Source organism: Pinus tabuliformis, chromosome 1_1, assembly GCF_031772625.1.
Source record: "Pinus tabuliformis cultivar Carrire ecotype Pingquan chromosome 1_1, CPIR1, whole genome shotgun sequence".
In the NCBI taxonomy this organism is placed as follows: domain Eukaryota; kingdom Viridiplantae; phylum Streptophyta; class Pinopsida; order Pinales; family Pinaceae; genus Pinus; species Pinus tabuliformis.
Window position 1 is genome coordinate 441,400,306 of NC_142297.1, and position 20,873 is coordinate 441,421,178.

A 20,873-nucleotide genomic window follows, 5' to 3' on the forward strand; every position below is an offset into this window, starting at 1 on the left:
TAGAGGGATTCTATGGGGCACAGTAATAACAATATGGGGACAATAGGGGCACAACAATATTAATAAGGGATATAACTACAATAGTAATGGGATAATCACTAGTATTATAGGGACCTAACATAATGCTCTAAACCACTTTCAGACCTCGCCTCCAAAACTCTGCACAAATAAACTCATGGACACATTTTCGGCATCTACCTCATGAAGATCAAAGAAGTCATTCATCCTATCAACATGCTGCTGCACTGTGATACTTTGAGTGGCATCGAACAGAGGTATTTTACTTTGGTAATCAATGGGCATATCATCCAAATTCTGAGGCAGAACGAGAGGTGCATATCTGGCAGCCATGACTCGAGGCAGATTTGAAATTGGTCTTGGAGAAAGAGGAGGATTTATGACAACAAGAGTTGTTGATGTAGCAGAAGTAATGGGAATTTGAGGGGTAATGATAAGCTGATGAGGGAGGGAAGGTATAAACGGAGATGTCGAATGACTTACTGGAATATGGGGAATTGAGGATGAGGCAAAAGATGTTGAAGCCGAATCAGAGAGCTCAAGAATTTGATCAACGATGATGGATGACTGAGGAGAGTTTTGAAGATTTCAGTTACTTATCAAGTTGGCTCATTGGATTTCAAGCTCTCTGGTGAATTCTCGATCTGCAACTATATCCAGTAATTCACTATTAGATGTGGTTCTAAATAGGGAGAGACCAAAGTATTCGTCAAAAGGAAGATCTTCAAGGAACAACCACTCTATCGGGCATGAATGAGATCTGAAAACCAGTCTAGGACTTGATACACTTTCTTGTCTGAGTATCCGAGGGATAAGATTAGGATTTTCTAATACAGGAGGAGGATTGGGATCATGATTGGACCTGGTGTATCTTCTTGAAGCGAGTGTGTTCAAAGTTCTCAAGAGTTTGATATTGCTTTACAACTTTCCACTTTTCAGCCTACTGAATTCTAAACTCTATCATCCAAAGGTTCAGAAATTCTCAATTGTACTAGGGTGATTTTTCTTTCTTCCCCAGTATGGTCGCCACTATGTTAGAACCTAGATTGACCTCAGGCTGAAGGAAGGCAATCCTAGGATAGCCACAAACCAAGCTTAACCTGGTAGCTAGCCCTACCAGGTCGGGAGAGGGCTCTCTCCTTGTCAATCTCACTTGAGATGACTGAATTGAATATGGATTTTAGGCCAAGTATAGTAGCTCTAGGGTTTTTGGTTGATTTTGATGATTTTGTTGCTGGATCAAATGGAGCAGGCAACTTTGGGTCTGGGAAACCAAGTCATAATTGCAGGGTGTTCTGTGTGGCGACGTAGGTAGGTGTTTTGGCACTTGGAATTGAGTGATATGGCAGGTCTAATACTGGTGACGAGCTGAGGAGGGCATGCAAGGATCATGAGTCCTCTTCAGACAGTTGAAAACATCAAAAACTAAATGTATTCCCAAGGCAGAGCACTGTTACCAATGTATTCCACCTATCTATCTTGATTTCATTTAGTTAAGAAGAATGAAATAGAATTTGGCACATATAACACATGAGAAAAACTAATGACAGAAGGAGAAACAATGCAAAAACACATTACCACAAGAATCCCACAAAAATAGCTGCAAATCTTGGTTTATTTCCTTGCCAAACTACTGTAGAGATGTATAATGTAGCTCAAAACATCCACAAGAGTCCAACCTTTACAAATGAGAAAGAAAATACATAATATAGACATGAAAACCACCTATGCTAGCTATCAGGGGTCGAATCCAAGAGATAATGAGTTGTTTCAACCATATCTAAACTAGGAACAGGAATATAGGCAGTGGAACAGCTTGCCTCTAAAACCATGGAAACTGATTCATTGACCCCCAAACCACTTCAAAATGATGAATCTACCCTCTAAGGTCATTTTACACTTACATTTACATAGCATAGCATCATTTACAATCATAAATTCATCCAAGATGAAAGAAAAAGTCAACTTGTAGGAAAACTAGGCGAAATTTGGATTTTTGAGCAAATTGGTTCTATACGTAGCGCCACTTGTCTTGTGCGTAACACCACTTCTCAACTGATTTTGGAGGTCTTTCCCTTAGCCAAATTGAGCCCAAGATAGCTCATTGGAAAGGTCTTCCTGTCTAGTTTTTGGAACATCTTCAATTTTTTTATTTGGAGGTCATTTGCCCCCTCAAAAGTGGAATCTCCCAAGGATGCTTCCTGTGTGTCCAAAAAGAGGCAGAGAGGGCATTTGTTGATGGTTTTTTGACCTATAAGTGACCAAGATTTACTCCAAAAATGCTAAAACTTTCATCGATTGATGTTCTCATCATGATGAATCTAAATATGCAAACCATTTCTCCAAAAAGTCTCCCAGTCAAAAGCGTAGTGCCGGTTCATAAAAATAAAGGAGAAAAAGCCCACGTGTGTAGCGCAACTCTTGTGCGTAGTGCCAAATTATTGTGCATAGCACCAGGCAATTTCCTCCAAGAACACAACAATTTCCTCCTTTTGCTCAATAACCCCTTAAAATCGTGATTTTTCTCATGAACTTCAACTTTAACAATGAATTAGCTTGAGAAAGAAATGACCTTTATATGGTTTGGGCACTTTTGATTTTTCACTCTCGAAAACCCACTTTATAATCTCTTTTGGCTTTCTCAAATACTCTGTTTTTTTGGATGCTTGACTTTTTGCTTAAAATAGGTGAACTAATATTTGATGATCTTTTGCTTTTGCAGTGGCATGTATTTGGAAATATCAGCAGGTGACCAGGAGTAGCATGAGACTTATTAATTACATATGAGAAATGATGAAATTACATGAAATTACAAACAAAAAAACAATGCTCTGTTTTCACCTCAAACTGGTTTTGAGGTGAAAAACTTATTAAATTTACAAATTATGATTTTAAAGCTTTCCTAATGATTATTGTCATCCTCATATGTCTACTAATCCTTATTGGTCAATGGTTACTAAAAATTTGACATGGTGAAGCCCTAATACCTACTAAAACTGGAACCCTAAGACCTAAGACCTATTTGATGAAATAAACTAAAAATGAACCTGAACCTGAACCATTGACTGAATCACACATGGAAAGTGGTCAGCAGATATGTGTCATGAGGGGAAAACTGAAATGTGCCCACCATCAGTTGATCCATGACTTAATGGAATACAACTCATTGAGAATGGGACTCCTAATATGAATGCAAAAGAGTGAATTTTGATCACTGATGGTAGTGTGAAGACACTGACACTAACACATTCCAGTGTTGGTGGTCATCCTTAAACCACTGCCCTTTATACCAACATTTTAGAGAGCACACTCAACCTAGTGCTGCCATGCATTTTTTGCACATTTTGTATTACAGCTTTCTTTTTGGACTCATACATAACCCTTCGGATTAAAGGGGGGAATGTTGGACACCTAATCCTCTAAGGGTTAGTGTGGAAGTTGAATAGACTAAAGGAGTCCAAGAGACCTTGGGATGTGGAACCCAACAGTCAAACCATGTACTATAAATGTATATCATTTGTTAATAAAAAATGTACTCTCATTTTTTATCTTTCATACGCTTTCTACCATGTTTGTGATTAACAAGAAAAACATTGATTATATGTGGAAATTAGATCTCCTTGACATATGTAAATATCTATTATTAATACAAAACTTGTTGGTTTTTTCTTTATTGAAAAAAAAAATCTGTAGGGAGGAAAAAGAAAAAGAGTACTGAGATAGTCCATTTGACATACAAAAACTCAAAAGATAGCTTAAATGGCCTTTAAAGTGGACAATAGGAACAACAAATCAATAAAGCGGAAGCATGGCATAAACTAAGTAGAAGGATTAGAATCTATGGTTGTAACCTAGATAGGGTAATTGTTTTCACCTAGAATGTCTCCAACCGAGGTTGGGATACCTAGGTGTTGTTCAGTGCACTCCATATGTCAGTCCAATTCCTTCATATGAAAATGCATATGATCAAGTGAATGAAGGACATCTACCCAATGCTTGTGCAAGTCCAATAAGGTTCTGCCAAGGAGGAACTTTATGTGGCAATATAAATCAACTATGTAAATATATTGGTTGAATTGTTCACAAGTGTGCCTAGTGTTTAGTACCCAGTTTTCCATCTTAGCAAGTTCCTCCATGTCCAAGAGTTGGGGCTTGTGAGAGGTACATTCCTCCTTAGCATGAATTAGATTCTCTTGGATGGGGCTTGTTGTGGTTTGATGAAAACGAGCAACAATTTCCTCCAAGCGGTGGTGCATCTGTGTGTGGTCCCGATGGGACCAATCTTGATAGTAGGTCACTCCCCTATAGACACAAACATGTTGATGAGGGATAAAGGAGGGGTTAAAAAGGAGAAGAAAGTAGAGGTCTAGGGGAGGGAAGACAAGAGTTATAGAAAGTTGGGGGGAAGCCACGTATTAGGGACGTGACGAATAGAGATAATGTAACAAGAGCTATAGTGAATGGGGGCTGCCAACAATGTCCAAGGTATAAGGGAAGGGAGTTGGTTGAAGAGAAGTAGAGCATAAATAATAAAGTCAACCAGAGACGTAGACTGTAGAAATTGCAATGTAGATTCAAACTGTTAATTGTAATTTACTAAAACAATAGACTTGAATCTACTCTACTCATCAATGAAAATAATTAATTGTTTGAGAAATCACAACATAAACATGAGACAAGATTCAATCACATATGCTCATAGATTTACCTAAGGGGAAAATTGCTGCTCAAAAGCCCTTCCTATCTGTATATTGCATTAGATTAGAAAAATAGAGAAGATTTACAATGCTTGCTCAAGCCTGAGAAACCTTTGCACTAGTACAATCTATCTCACTACCTCACATGCTGACTCTAGCCAATACTTAGCCAAGTTTGTTGCCTACCAAGTTCCTATTTCCTTGTGTTCTTCAATGAGTAATTAGGTCTCTATTTAATAGGAATTTTCCTCCATTGGATTGCACAGTTCCTTTAGGCTCTTCCTCTGACTGCATGCACCATCTGTACAATTCAAATAATTATAACACTGATAGTACACTGCCCTTGAACTCCAATCTCAACTGGGTAAATCTCAAATCTGACATGCATGAGTTATTTATGGCTGAATTATCACTTAACTGGTTGAACACGTGAAGCCACACCCCACTGTCTAACATCCTACTAGTTCCTCCATCAGTTGGAACTAGTTTAACTAACTTTAACTTAGTTAAACTAAATTAATTAATTACAACTCAAAATAAAATCAACCAAGGCTCCTATAAGGTAGGAGGCACTCTACATGACTCTAGTTAGACCCTCAACTAGAAATAACTAAACCAACTAAGTCAAATTAACTTACTTAACTCGTACAAGTTGTCTTGTGATGTGGAATTACAATTTTATTCTAATAATTCAAGGGAAAATTAAATCAAGATTTTCTTGTTGCATTTTCAACACTCCCTCTCAACAAGAAATGGATTCACATCTACCCTAATCCAGTACCTTTGGAATGTATTGCATGCAACACCTCTCACTATTTCTACTGCTATTGCAACATTTGCAACTGAGAATAATAAACAAAAATAATCACTAAATCAATTTGCAACTGTTTACTGGGAAAACTATGCTACTGCTGAATTTGCTACTAAGCCTCTTGCTCTACACTCAATATCTTACTGACATTGATCATCATGCTACTGAATATTGTGGGCCCCTATAACAAGGTAATGATCCATGGGACAACAAAATCTCAATGGACCGTGCCCAAATTTCCACAATTCTGAGACTAAGGATCTACATCACCTAACCTCACTCCTGGAGGTATGGTTGCATGCATTGTGAAATATGATCACTCGTACTATTGCTGCTACTTCCCTATTTCTTCTTCCGCACTGCTGCTACAACTACTACAATAATGAGTCTGATCTCCTCAGATCCTAAACTACTAGCTTCCATAGGGATGCTCCCTCTAAAACTAGACTCCCTTTGAGTCTCGATTTCCCTATGGGAAATATAACTGCTCCTCATTCTTCCAATATCAATGATCACAACCCCTTTTTGTGTCACTAAATATTGGCTCATCAATCTGCCCAGTAATAGCCTTCTAGCTCCATTAAGAATTCTGCACATAGGTTCTTTTGGATGTGCCCTGAACTAGGGCTCCATAACTCTGCCTCCTAACAAATCATTAGTTCTTCAATGATCAATGTACATAAGGACTTCAAGGATTTGTTTTAATTTGATTTTAGAGCTTCGATACCATGTAGAAATTCCTTTGTAGATTCAAACTGTGAACTGTAATTTACTAAAACAATAGACTTGAATCTACTCTACTCATCAGTGAAAACAATTAATCAATCGAGAAATCACAACATAAACACGAGACAAGATTCAATCACATATGCTCAAAGATTTATCTAAGGGGAAAGCTCGCTTCTCAAAACCCCTTCCTAACTGTATATTGCATTAGACCATAAAAATAGAGAAGATTTACAATGCTTGCTCAAGCTCAAGCAACCTCTGCACTAGTACAATCTATCTCATTACCTCACATGTTGACTCTGGCCAATACTTAGCCAATTCTGTTGCCTGCAAAGTTCCTATTTCCTTATGTTGTTCAATGAGGAATTAGGCCCTCTATGGATTGCGCAGTTCCTTTAGGATCTTCCTCTGTCTGTATGCACCATCTATACAATTAAGATAATTATACAACCAATAGTACACTGCTCTTGAACTCCAATCTCAACTAGGTAACTCTCAAATATGACATAACAGTGTTATTTATGGCTGAATTATCATTTAACTGGATGAACACATGAAACAACACCCCATTGTCTAACGTCCTACAAGTTCCTCCATCAATTGGAACTAGTTTAACTAACTTTAACTCAGTTAAACTGAATTAATTAATTACAACTCAAAATAAACTCAACCATGGTTCCTATAAGGTAGGAGACACTCTACATGACTCTAGTTAGACCCTCAACTCAAATTAACTGAACCAACTAAGTCAAATTAACTTAGTTAACTTGTACAAGTTGTCTTGTGATGTGGAATTACATTTTTATTCCTAGACTAATTCAAGGGAAAATTAAATCAAGATTTTTTTGTTGCATTTTCAACACTCCGTCTCAACAAGAAAGGGATTCTCATCTACCCCGCTAGAGTACCTTTGGAATGTATTGCATGCAACACCTCTCACTATTGTTGCTTCTACTGCAACATATGCAACTGAGAATAGTAAACATAAATAATCATTGATTCAATCTGCCACTGTTTATTGGGAAAATTGTGCTACTGCTGAATTTTCTATTGAGTGTCTTGCTCTGCACTCCTCACTATCTGACTGACATTGATCATCCTGCTACTAAATACTGTGGGCCCCCGTAGCAAGGTAATGATCCATGAGGTAAAAACACCTCAATGGACCCTACCCAAATTTCTACAATTATGTGACTAAGGATCTACGTCGCCCCACCTGACTCTTGGGGGTATGGTTGCATGCATGGCAAAATATGATCTAATCATATTGTTGTTGCTACTACTTTGTTGTTGCTTTTGCATTGCTGCTACAACTACTTCAATAATGAGTTTGATCTCCTCAAATCCTAAACTACTAGCTTCCATAGGGATGCTCCCTCTAAAACTAGACTCCCTCTGAGTCTCGATTTCCCTGTGGGAAATCTCTCTGCTCCTCATTCTTCCAATATCAATGATCACAAATTTTTATGTCACTAAAAATTGGCTCACTGATCTGCCCACCAGCAACCTTCTAACTCCATTAAGAAATCTGCATATAGGGTCTTCAGGATTTGCCCTGAACTAGGGCTCCATAACTTTGCCTACTAACAACTCATTAGTTCTTTAATGATGAGTGTACATAAGGACTTCAAGGACTGGTCCTAATGTGATTTCAAAGCTCTAATACCATGTAGAAATTCCTATGTAGATTCAAATTACTATTTGTAATTTACTAAAACAATAGACTTGAATCTACTCTACTCATCAACAGAAACAATTAATCGATAGAAAAATCACAACATAAACATGAGACAAGATTCAATCACATATTCTCAGAGATTTATCTAAGGGGAAAGCTCGCTACTCAAAACCCCTTCCTATATGTATATTGAATTAGATCATAAAAATAAAGAATATTTACAATGCTTGCTTAAGCATAAGCAACCTCTACACTAGTACAATCTATCTCACTACCTCACAAGTTGACGCTGGCCAATACTTAGCCTATTCTGTTGCTTGCCAAGCTCCTATTTCCTTGCACTGATCAATGAGGAATTAGGCCCCTATTTAACAGGAGCTTTCCTCCATTGGATTGTGCAGTCCCTTTAGGATCTTCCTCTGACTACATTCACCATCTGTATAATTCAGATATTTATACAATTGATAGTGCACTGCCCTTGAAATCTAATCTCAACTGGGTAACTCTTCGATTTGACATGCATGAGTTATTTATGGTTGAATTATCAGTTAATTGGTTGAACACAGAAGGCAACACCCCATTGTTTGATGTCTTACTAGTTCCTCCATCAGTTGGAACTAATTTAACTGACTTTAACTTAGTTAAATTGAATTAATTAATTACAACTCAAAATAAACTCAACCAGGGCTCCTATAAAGTAGGAGACACTCTACATTACTCTAGTTAGACCCTCAACTCGAATTAATTGAACCAACTAAGTCAAATTAACTTAGTTAACTCATACAAGTTGTCTTGTGATATGTAATTACAATTTTATTCCTAATTTAATTCATGGGAAAATTAAATCAGGATTTTCTTGTTGCATTTTCAACATAGACCGATGACTAAGTTCACAAAGCAAAAGCCATGGTATGTGAGCTTACAAAGAGCAGGGTCGATCAAAACAAAACAAAGAGAGAAGTGCATAAGGAAAATAAGAAGGCCAGAGAACGAAAGAGTGTTAGGTCCCTATACTACTAGTGTAACCCCTTATTGTTATTAGAACAACCCCCTTATTATATTGTCATGCCCATGTAGTCCCCATATTGTTATTATTGTGCCCCATAGAAGCCCACTATTGTTATTATTATGCCCTTTCATTATTATTGTTATGTCGGCTCTAATTATATTATGACCCCTTAAACTCCTATACATAGAAAGGAGGTCTTGTCAGTTGTATCATCTAAGAATTGTTCATTTGTGTAATGTAAAGGAGGTTGCCCCCTCGAAGAGGTTTATTTCTAAGGCGTTGATCTATCTTTTCTATCTTTTTGTGAGCTGGTTTCATAACATTTGGTATCTGAGCTTTGGATTCTAGGGTTTCACTGCTCCAAACAGGTCATCGTGAAATTTTCGCTATAACTTTTTTTCTGCGATGTTTCAGAAGCTACAACAAAAACACATTTGAGACAAAGTAACGTTAAACCGTAGATCCAAATTTTAGATATTGTCTTGCTATATTGTCAGAGATATGATTTGAGTAATTTAGGGTTTTTGCAAGCTCCATAATTTCATCTCAAACAGGTCATGGTGGAATTTTCGTTATAATATTTTTTCTGCGAAGGTTCAGACTCTGAAATTAAAACCCATTTGAACCAAAATCTTAGTGATGCTCGGGTCCAAATTTCAAATCTTTTATCGCTATATTTTTGGAGATATAATCTGAGGAAGTTAGGGTTTTTGCAGACTCCCGAATTACATTCTAAATAGGCGACCTTGGGAAAATCGTCATAACTTTCTCTCTGAGAATCATATTGAAATTTCGTAAGAAGTTATAGAAAGAGGACGGACTGTAGTTTTTTGTGTATATTTTTCAGATCCTAAGGTTGAAAAAATGACACGTGGCACTTTGTATAAGTGCGCTCTACTGAACTAGTTTATAATCAGGCCACCATGGGAAATTTGACATAACTCTTCCTTGCCGAATCCACTATTGCTCAGACTTGTGGGTTAGAAAGAGAATGCAGAGGGCTACTGCAGGATGCAATTTCAGAACTTGGAGATCTGAAATTACAGAGTTACAGTTGTTTCAAGATCGAGATCCTAAAATCAAGAAAATGCGATATGAGGAAGTTTGGTGGCAAGGATGCGGTAAATTGGATACTAAACACATATTTCATTAAATTTAGAATTAAACAATGGATCTAGAATTTCAAAATAACCAAAATACTCAATTCTAGTGATGTCCTTTTAATAAAATATTTCCATTTTTAATGAAATATGTGTTACTACAGATGGAGCAATATTTTGATTTACATGATGTGCTACTATTACAAAAGGTACATATTGCATCTTCATATTTAGAACAGGATCAATTTTTATGGTATAAAGGGCTTTGTTCTCGTAAACCACTTGTTACGTGGTCAATTTTCACGGAGGAAATGATAGCACATTATGAGGATACAAAGAGCAACACCTTCTTTAGCCAATTGATAAATCTAAAAAAAAACTGTTCAATGGCAAAGCACATTGAGGACTTTCAAAAATTGAATATAAAGGAAAATGATATTCCAGAGAAGCAGAGGATTAATGTATCCATAGGGACTTTAAAGGATAACATTCAACATGAGGTTCATCTTTGAGAACCTGATTCATTGGACAAGGCATTCAGGTTGGTAAGAAAAGTGGAAAGAAAAATTATGGCAACAAGGAAGTCTACCCCTCACAACCATAAAGATGGAAGTGTTGTTTCTCCTAGCCTTCAACAACCTACAAGGTTGACACCACAACAATTGGAAGAAAAAAGAGCAAAAGGGCTTTGTTACAATTGTGATAACAAATACATTAAAGGTCATAAGTGTGTTGAGAAGAAATTATTTTACATAGATTGTGAAGAGGAGGAAGAAAAGGATCAAGAAACATCAAAAGAAGAGGATATACACTAGGAACCAACCCCAGAGAAAGAAGAAATAAATCCGACCATATCTTGTAAAGCATTAGAAAGAATTACCACTCCTTAAACTCTCAAGATAGAAGGACATATCAAGAAGAAAAAGGTTCAAGAAGTGAAAGATCACATTGAGAAAGAAGAAATGAATCCGACCATATCTTGTAATGCATTGGCAAGAATTACCACTCCTAAAACTATCACGACAGAAGGACATAGCAAGAAGCAAAATGTTCAAGAAGTGAAACATCACATCGAGCATCAAGAAATAAATCCGACCATATCTTGTAATGCATTGTAAGAAATTACCACTCCTCAAACTCTTAAGATAGAAGGACATATCAAGAAGAAAAAGGTTCAAGCAGTGAAATATCACATCGAGCATCAACAACAAGTTCTCTAACTTTTAAAGGATAATGCCACTTTGGTGTAGAATCGAATGAAACAACAGGTAGATCAACATCGCAGTGAAAGAAGTTTTGATGTAGGCGATTGGGTATTTTTACGACTACATCTCAAGAAAGCTATTTATGAGAAGGAAATGTTGGCAATACTACATGCACTTAAGAAATTGCGACCTTACCTAATGGGAAGACACTTCAAGGTAAAAACGGATCATGATAGTCTTAAATACTTTTTAGAACAAAGATTATCCTCTGAAGAGCAACAAAAATGGGTCACAAATATGTTGGGTCATGACTTTGAAATCATCTACAAAAAAGGGAAGCAAAATGTCATTGCAGATGCACTCTCAAGAAAGGATGAGGATGTGGAAGCATTATTTTGTGCTATTTCTATTATCCAACTAGATTGGATAAACGAAGCAAGGGATGAATGGAAGAAGGACGAAGAAGTGTGGCCACTCATTCAAAAGTTGCAGAAGATCTCAGTTCAAACAATATTGCCAGAACTTGACGAGGAAGGAAAAATCATATTGGAACCTGGAGCAGTCACAGAAACAAGAACCCGACAACTATGAAATCGATCAATTTCAGAGTATCTCATCAAGTGGAAGAACTTACCCGCTCAAGATTCCACATGGGAGGACAAGAACTCTATACAGAAGCAGCAAGAACTACTCAAGCGTTGAGGACAACACTTTTTGAAGGAGAGGGGCATGTTAGGTCCCTATACTACTAGTGTAACCCCTTATTGTTATTAGTACAACCCCTTTATTATATTGTTGTGCCCATGTAGTTCCCATATTGTTATTATTGTGCCCTTACATTATTATTGTTATTTCAGCTCTAATTATATTATGACCCCTTAAACTCCTATATATAGAAAGGAGGTATTGTCAGTTGTATCATCTAAGAATGGTTCATTTGTGTAATGTAAAGGAGGTTGCCCCCTCGAAGAGGCTTATTTCTAAGGCGTTGATCTATCTTTTCTATTTTTTTGTGAGCTAGTTTCATAACAAAGACGAAGTGTGGATCCAAAAAATATTGCGAAGTCAGGAGAAGTCCAATGATGCTGCATCCAAAGACTTCAATTAGTAGGAATGAGTATATGAACTCTAATTTCCTAGGAGCCTAAGTGTAAAGGCTTTTGGATGGTTGTTTGACCTACAAGAGGAAGATAAGTGCAAAATAAACTAAAGGCTACAGGAAGTATGGAAACTACCATATGCATTGCAGTGCCATAGAGAAAAAGTAGGAGCAACTCCCTTAAAATGGTAGTTGCTCAATAAGTGATGTCGATTTTTGCTAAGACGGAGTGTCGAGGAGCATAACAATAGAGAACAACAATTGAAGCTATCACGGGTCACCAATGGCGAGATAGACAAGTTGTGCTAGCCACCATCTATTGTGAAGTTGAGCTCGATTTGGGCGAAAATGCGAGAAGCATAGCCAAAATCACCATTGGCTAGGACTTCACAGAGGAGGAGTCCCAATTGATAGATTTTTACAGGGAATACAATTAAGATCTAAGTGCATGGTACTTAGAGTATTATTGTTCGAATGATGATTGACATGTAACTGGATAGAAACATTCATATTTGCCATAGGGGTGTTCTTCCATGTCCCTTGGTCCTTTGGCTAGGTGGGACATCGACAACCCATGGAACCCACTCCCCCACATTTCAAAAAACACCCATTCCCAAGTATTCTAATTTCAAACTTATTTTAATAACATTTTTTGTTTTTTACTTTATTACATTAAAACTATTAATATATTGTTATTTTAAAATGCATCTGTAAGAACCATGAAATAATATCTTTAGTATATTGTTATTTTAAAATACATTTTGTGTGAACCATGAAATAATATATTTAATTATATAAAATAAGATATCATTAAAAAAATATAATATATAATTTGTTTATTATAAAGTTTTTATTTATTTATTCAATTTTCATATATATATGAAAATTGAATAAATAATTATTTTTATCATTATAATAACAGACAAAAAAAAAAAAAAATATTAAATTAATATAATTTATATTATATATTATATTTTTAATAAAAAATATAAACATTTTATTGTATATATTAAATATCATAAAAGAAAATGAGACGCCAAATTAAAAAAATATACAATTCAATAAAGGTAAATGAAACTGTTAATGGTTGAAATACATCAAAATGTCAATGAAATGACGTATTTCATTTAAAAAGGAAAGAAGAAAATCACTCTAATTTATTGAACATCTTTAGTAATGTATAATTGAAATTGAACATGTTTATAACTTTATATTGTTGGAATGTGAAACTTTCAAATTTCACCTTATAACCGTTCAAATTTGGTCTTCCAAACTTTTTGGTATTTGCTAGTGCAAATTACAGAACAAAGATTTAAGTTCACAATAACCTGTATGATTCAGAGCATTTTTACTAACAGTGCTGCTATAAAGAGATATCACAACAACCCATAGTTGAAAATGTCAATTACAGGGCTTCGTTTCGCTGCGGTTCACAGACTGCAATGACCATTCTGGGGCCACCGGTGAACATTATAATAATGACGTACTTTGATCCCAATATTTGCTTTTGACCTTTCATTTTGAAGCGTCTGTTTCTTCCAGCGGCGTCGCAGCGGCTTCCCTACTCCAACAGCTCGCCGACTTTTCTTCCGTCCTTGCCGCATGAACTTCCATCCTCCCCTACCCAGCAACTGCAGTTTCCCACAATGCTTTGTTGCTAGCACCCTCAACAACCCCATATGTTCCAGATTTCCATGTTCTTCTAACTCACAGCAGTCTTTCACGTTAAGCATTCTAATTTTTGTCAACTGTGCCAGCCCCCCTATGCTCTGCAGTTTCCGACACCCACCAGCATTAAGTTTCCTCAATGATCTCAAATGTTCCAGACCTGGAAGTTCTTTTAACTCGCAGCAGTTTGCCACGTTTAGCACTTCAAGTCTTGTCAGCTGCTCCAACCCCTCTATGCTCTGCAGCTTCCCACAGCCACTCGCATTAAGATTCCTCAACGACTTCAGGTGTTCGAGACCACCTCGAATTTCTTTTAACTCACAGCAGTTTGCCAAGTTTAGCACTTCAAGTCCTGTCAGATGCGCTAACCCCTCCATGCTCTGCAGTTTCCCACAGCCACTAGCGTCAAGCTTCCGCAACCACTTCAGAGGTTTGAGGCCATCTGGGATTTCTTTTAACTCACTGCAGTTTGCCACGTTTAGCGCTTTAAGTTCTGTCAAATGCGCTAACCCCTCTATGCTCTGCAGTTTCCCACAGCCACTCGCATCGAGACTCTCCAACGACTTCAAATGTTCGAGACCACTTGTGATTTCCTTTAACTCACAGCAGTTTGCCACGTTTAGCACTTCAAGTCCTGTCAGCTGCGCCAATTCCTCTATCCTCTGCAGTTTCCCGCAGCCACTCGCATCAAGCTTCCACAACGACTTCAGATGTTGGAGACCACCTGGGACCTCCTTTAACTCACAGCAGTTTGCCAAGTTTAGCACTGCAAGTCCTGTCAGCTGCGCCAATTCCTCTATCCTCTGCAGTTTCCCGCAGCCACTCGCATTAAGCTTCCACAACGACTTCAGATGTTGGAGACCACCTGGGATTTCTTTTAACTCACTGCAGTTTGCCAAGTTTAGCGCTTGAAGTCCTGTCAGCTGCGCCAATCCCTCTATGCTCTGCAGTTTGCCACAGCCACTCGCATCAAACTTCCGCAACGACTTCAGATGTTCGAGACCACCTGGAATTTCTTTTAACTCACTGCAGTTTGCCACGTTTAATTCTTGAAGTCCTGTCAGCTGCGCTAACCCCTCTATGCTCTGCAGTTTTCCAGATCCGCAGGCATTAAGCTTCCTCAACTTTGTCAGATGCTGGAGACCACCTGTGATTTCCTTTAACTCACCGCAGTTTGCCACGTTTAGTTCTTGAAGTCCTGTCAGCTGCACCAAGCCCTCTATGCTCTGCAATTTCCCCCAGCCACTGGCATTAAGCCTCCTCAATGATGTCAAATGTTCGAAACCCGGAATTTCTTCCAGCTCAGAACAATCTTCCACGTCTAGCACATCCAGTTTTGGCAGCTGCGCCAACCCCACTATGCTCCGCACTTTCCGACACCCACTGGCTTTAAGCTCCCTCAACAAAGTCAAATGTTCCAGACCTGGAAGTTCTTTTAACGAACAGCATTTTTCCGTGTTTAGCACTTGAAGTTCTGTCAACTGCGCCAACCCGTCAATTCTTTTCAGACAGTGGCAATTAACCTTCAGCTCCTTCAGACGTACCAACGTTTCAAGACCTGGCAGCTCCTCAACTGTGTGGCATGCTACGAGTTGGAATTTCTCGAGCCTTTCAAGACCACAAAGTCCTATTTTCCTCAATGTACAACACTCGCTCAACTTTAGCTCTATAAGTGTTGCTGGCAATTCTACAACCTCCACCAAAAAATCACATGTAAGAATGCTGAGATGTTGAAGGTTTGGGCAAAGGCCTTCACAAAATGATAACCCTGAAATGTTTGTCCGGCAGAGTCTTAAATATTTTAGCCCAAACATACAGTTGACAATGGAAGCGTCCACTTTATTCAACACTATTCCCCCTTCAACTTTTCTGAATTGCAGTTCGCTAAACGGATAGCCCTCTATTTCTAACTGTTGAAGACTGTTCAGCGCCATGACAGATGATGGTAAGTACTTTAAGCCCAAATTCTTGATTTTCAACTCTCTCAGCTGGGTCAACAATCTAATGGAATCCGGCAAACATTTCAACTGAATGCAATCAGAAAGCTCCAATTTCTGTAAGCTCCTTAAGTCGCCGATGTTATCGGGCAGACGTTTCAATTGGCTTCCTAAATGCAGAACTTGCAAATTACTTAGCTCTCCGATGGCACTTGGCAATTCTTTTAAATTTGTACCTGATACAAATAATTTTAGCAATGACCGGTTATGTGAGACTTGGGGAGGCCATACTTCAATTTTCGGACAACCTGAGATGTCTAAGCATTCAAGGGCACTTATCTTTCCAAGAGTTTCGGGAAAGATCTGCAACTTTCGACAATAGCGCAAAACCAAAAGTTGCAGGTTCTGTAACTCCCCAAAGGAATCTGGGAGCCTCTCTAATTCAGTGGCCCAAGACAAGTCAATATGCTGGAGGTTCTTTAAATTCCCAAGGGAATCTGGAAGCCCCTTTAATGAAGTACAGTCGGAGAAATCAACCTGTTGGAGGTTCCTCAAGTTTCCAAAGGAATCTGGAAGCCCTGTTAATGAACCACAATCCTTTAAATTAAGCTGCCGGAGGTTACATAACTTCCCAAAGGAAATTGGAAGCACATTCAACTGGCCACTACCGGACAGGTCAATATGTTGGAGTTTCGTTAAATTGCCAAAACAATCCGGCAGCGACTTCATTGAACTGCAGTCGATTAAGCTCAGGTGCTCCAAAGACGGCAGTTGACAGAATTCATCTGGCAAAGTTTCCAGATGAAGAGTAGAAAATTGAGATTTAAGGACAATTTTTTCGAGTTGTTTCAACTTACCTATGGACTTTGGAAGTTCTAAAACGTCAGAGTCAATAATACTCAACTCCCTCAAGTTTAAAGGTACCTGCAATGTTCACAAATTTTCCAAAACTAAGTAGGGCCGTGGATGTCAATTGGAAACGTGGTGGTCTACCAAGAGGGAAGAACAAGCTCGATTAAAAAATTACTATATATACCTGAATATTATGATCTTCCCACGGTGTTTTCAATGTTGACGACCTGCACACTTGCAGAATCCTCAAACGCTCCATTGGAATCCAGGGAGGGAGGGAAGAATAGGGACATCTATCCCATCTGAGCCATATGAGATGTTGTGACCGTGCAGTCTTGAATATGCTTTCTTCCAAACAATCCCCTTCAACTCTAAGCAGCTTCAACCCGCGCATACCACGGAAGAGATCGCCCAGCTCCGCACGGTTTTCAACCGGCGTTTCAACCATGTTAATTCCACGCACCTAAATTGTTCACTGGAAACTGTTAGAAACAATATTGACATCCTTGCAAAACCTACAAATTCAGTTCTTTTAAATACAATTTTGAGACCACAACAATAGTTTGAAAGTCCTTCTAAAATCTTAGAAAATACATACAGTTGATTTGTCGGGCACATCCTGAAGAAAGTTGTGAATTAAGCGCCAAAGCCTATCCGGAGGTTCTTTCTTTCCAATATGTCTGCCCATGTCTCTGACATGGTCGTGCATTCTTATACAGTTTTCGCGGTCAATCTCCACAAGACATTTGTTTTCAAGGTTCCGAAGACCAAGATCTCCTTCCCAGCCGGATTCCTCCCATACTCTGACGGCGGTATCCATGGCTTCTCCTATGAAGAAACAAGCAATGTCTAAGAAGATCTGCTTCTCCTCTTCATCCAGACTGTCATAGCTAATTCTGAGTCTGCTCTGGATATCGTCCGGAAGAATTTTGGAGATTTTGCGCAGCTGTGCTTTCCAATGGTTCAAATTCTTCTTCCCATGAAGAAGGGCCCCAAGCACTTTCAGAGACAACGGTAGTCCATGGCAGGCATCCAGAAACTCTTCAACCACTTCATCAAATCCTACAACAGGATGAGGCTGGCCAAACGCATGCGAGCAAAAGAGCTCTTTGGAGTGCTGTCGATTCAGGCCTGTTAGCCTGTAAATGGATGACTCTGGGATGTCTGAACTTGTGAGAACATCCTTATTGCGAGATGTCACTAAAATTAAGCTACCGGAATCAAGGGCATCCTTAGCTGGTAGAAGTAATGCATCCAACTGTTGAATGTGATCCACATCATCTAAAATGATCAGAGCATGAGAAGATAAGAGAGAGTTTCTTAGCTTCTCTTTACCTTCGTCAGCATTGGATATTTGCACATTTAATTGAGTGATGTCCTTAATAAGGATACTCTGCAAGGAATGCAGGGAATTTACAGATTTTTCTCTGACATCAAATAAAAAGCAAGTTCGCTTGTAATTTGATCCCAGACGGTTAAAAAATTCTTTTGCTAAGGTGGTTTTGCCAACCCCACCAAGGCCCACGATTCCTATAACTCTAGTTTCCCCGCCCCGCTGCTGCTGCAATAAATCTTCAAAATCTCTTACTTTTTGATCCAAACCTGTTGGATATTTGGACACGTCCAGAGGTGGCTTTTTGACCTTTTCCAATACTAGTTGCACGACCTCATTCACTAGCCGCCACTCGACACTGAATTAATATTCACAAACAATATCACCAATTACCAGTAAGAAACGCCTACATAAATGCTTTGTTATATACCTATGAAACTAAATAACATAATAAGAGAAACAGGAAGAATTGGAAGACTAACCCATTGTACGCTCCCTGCAGGTCGAAACCGCTTATATGTGAAACAGTTGAAAGAGCGTTTCTCCATTTTTCTATGATGTCGGAGTCGTAACGGGGCTTCTCTTGATGTGTCAGGGAGTTCGTTGTTTTCTTCCCTTGGAGCTTGGTCAGCGCTTCAGCATACACTCCGTCTTTGCCCAGTGTCCAGCGCAGATCAGCAGGGTTAACACCGTAGAATATTGGAATAATGGTTGACCGCCCCGACTCCATCGACTCCATCATGACTAGTAGCTCATTGAGACACCACTCTGAGTCTGCATATCCAGGGGAAAATATTGCTATATGTACGGAGGCCGCTCGCATAGCTGCAGCTATTTGAGATGTGAAGAAGTCTCCCTTCTCCATTTCTTCCTTGTCCAGAAACACTTGCAATCCATGTACATCATGAAGGCGATTGTAGAGATGGCCGGCGATGGATAACTTGGTGTCCGGCCCGCGGTGGTTGATAAACACCTGGTAGGGAGCCTTGTTGCCAGACGAGTCGGACGACGATGCCAAAGGATTTGCCATGGAATACACAATGAAAAAGCGAAGATGAAATGTATGAGAGAGATTGGAATTAAAACCTGGATCTGGTTGATCTCACAAGTGTGAAGATGCTACCAGCCGCTTCCAAGTTACAACCAGGGTTTGGTAATCTTAATATTTTCAGATTCCTCGTCTGGTTGATCTCCCAAGTGCAGAGTGGCTACCAGCCGCTTCCAAGTTCCAGCGCGACTTTTGTATATCTGTGTATATGTCTACCAATATGTTAAGAGCAAAACTGCAATGATTTCGGTTTGTTTCAAACCAGAGCTCCTTCTCCTATTTCAAAACCCTAATTCATAGGTAGAAAGTGGAGTTATAATGTGTCACTAAATACTACTAATCAAAGGAAGCTACTTGGGAACTTAGTGGGTGAAACAGGGAAGCATCTCGCCACCGACCACACCACATGGAGGCCACTGATCACCGACCCACAACATGTCAGACATACAATTCGTTGAGAGGGACATAAAGTTTGTGACCAAAATATTATATTATAATAATGGTCGCAAGTCCATGCTAATTCGCCAAGAAATTTGACGAGCAAATTGTCCGTTACGTTATGAGTAACATACTTCACCGGGGATGGAATTTGATAACATGGTGAGTTCTATTTTAGATTAGGTCAGGCAGTTATCGATTCACTATGTTATAAAATATATATATAGCTAATGTTTGGCTATCAATATTTTGTAATAAAATGTTTGGCTATAAATATTTTGTGATAAGATGTTTAAAATAAAAATTTTAAATGAAAATTAAAATCCAAAAAACTATTAATAAGTGATTTAAATTTGAAATTCCTACCCTGCCACTCAGATACATACACTCACACAGATTACACCCACAGATTAGGCTAGACGAGGCATCACAAGTACAAATTTGACAAGGGAGTTGGATTTCATATTGCAACCCTATGTAGTTATCTAAATCTTTATGTATGTTTGGTATTTACTCGGAAGAAATATTTCCTGTATTATCAAAGACTTTGGCACATTCCTATCCAATCAAACACTTTATTTAAAGAGAAAACGATTCAATTACGATCTTAATATTACTTCTTTAAAACCATTTAAAAAATAGATATTTAACAATTACAACGAAGTCGTTTGAATTCTTAGATGGATAATGTCAAAAAGTTTTGTCGATGAGGAACTTACGGGGTGAATAAGTTTAATTTTGGATAATTACATTTAAATATAATTTATTATGTTTTATTGTAAATATTTATAATTAATTATATTAGTTAAAGAATTAATGGGTTAATGAGTAAGGCATATGAATTTGTTAGTTGATTAATGGTGAGACGGATGGTGAGTTAGTGATTAATGGTTAGAAGGTGTGTTGGTTAATAAGTTAAAAGATAAAGAGATTAATGGATTAATAGTTAGGGTTAATTTGGCATATTGATTTAAGGGATAATGGCTTAGATGTTAAAGGGTTCATAGTAATGGATTGAGTTTAATATCTTAGTGGTTTATGTTTAATTTAGATTTATAAGGTTAATTTGTTAGAGGCTAGAACCTTAATGTCTTGATGACTAAACAGAATGAATAAATTAAAGAGTTAACCGTTAATGAATAAACTAGGAGAGGGCCAATAAGGTAATAGGTTAACATAATAACATTGATATTCTTGAGTTCCATTTTCCAAAACATTAAAATCTTTATATATAAACATTGCTTTGTGAAT

At 38.1% G+C, this 20,873-nt stretch overlaps 1 protein-coding gene across 1 annotated transcript; it reads right to left on the bottom strand.

Moving 5' to 3' along the window:
• Positions 1–13,515: 13,515 nt before the first annotated feature.
• On the bottom strand, positions 13,516–19,166 carry LOC149213631 (uncharacterized). Its single transcript, XM_089389095.1, has 4 exons — positions 18,619–19,166; positions 17,402–18,494; positions 16,988–17,266; positions 13,516–16,875 (listed from the first exon to the last, which is right to left on the bottom strand). Exons 1-4 carry the CDS (start codon positions 19,164–19,166, stop codon positions 13,777–13,779), a joined length of 5,019 nt encoding a protein of 1,672 aa, XP_089245221.1. The 3' UTR covers positions 13,516–13,776.
• Between the last annotated feature and the right edge of the window lie 1,707 nt (positions 19,167–20,873).

Coding starts and splice junctions, on each gene's coding strand:
- LOC149213631 (XM_089389095.1), bottom strand. CDS start 19,166: ATGGCAAATCCTTTGGCATCGTCGTCCGACTCGTCTGGCAACAAGGCT. Junction 18,495..18,618: donor CTGCAGGGAGCGTACAATGG/GTTAGTCTTCCA, acceptor ATATTAATTCAG/TGTCGAGTGGCGGCTAGTGA. Junction 17,267..17,401: donor ATGTGCCCGACAAATCAACT/GTATGTATTTTC, acceptor TGAACAATTTAG/GTGCGTGGAATTAACATGGT.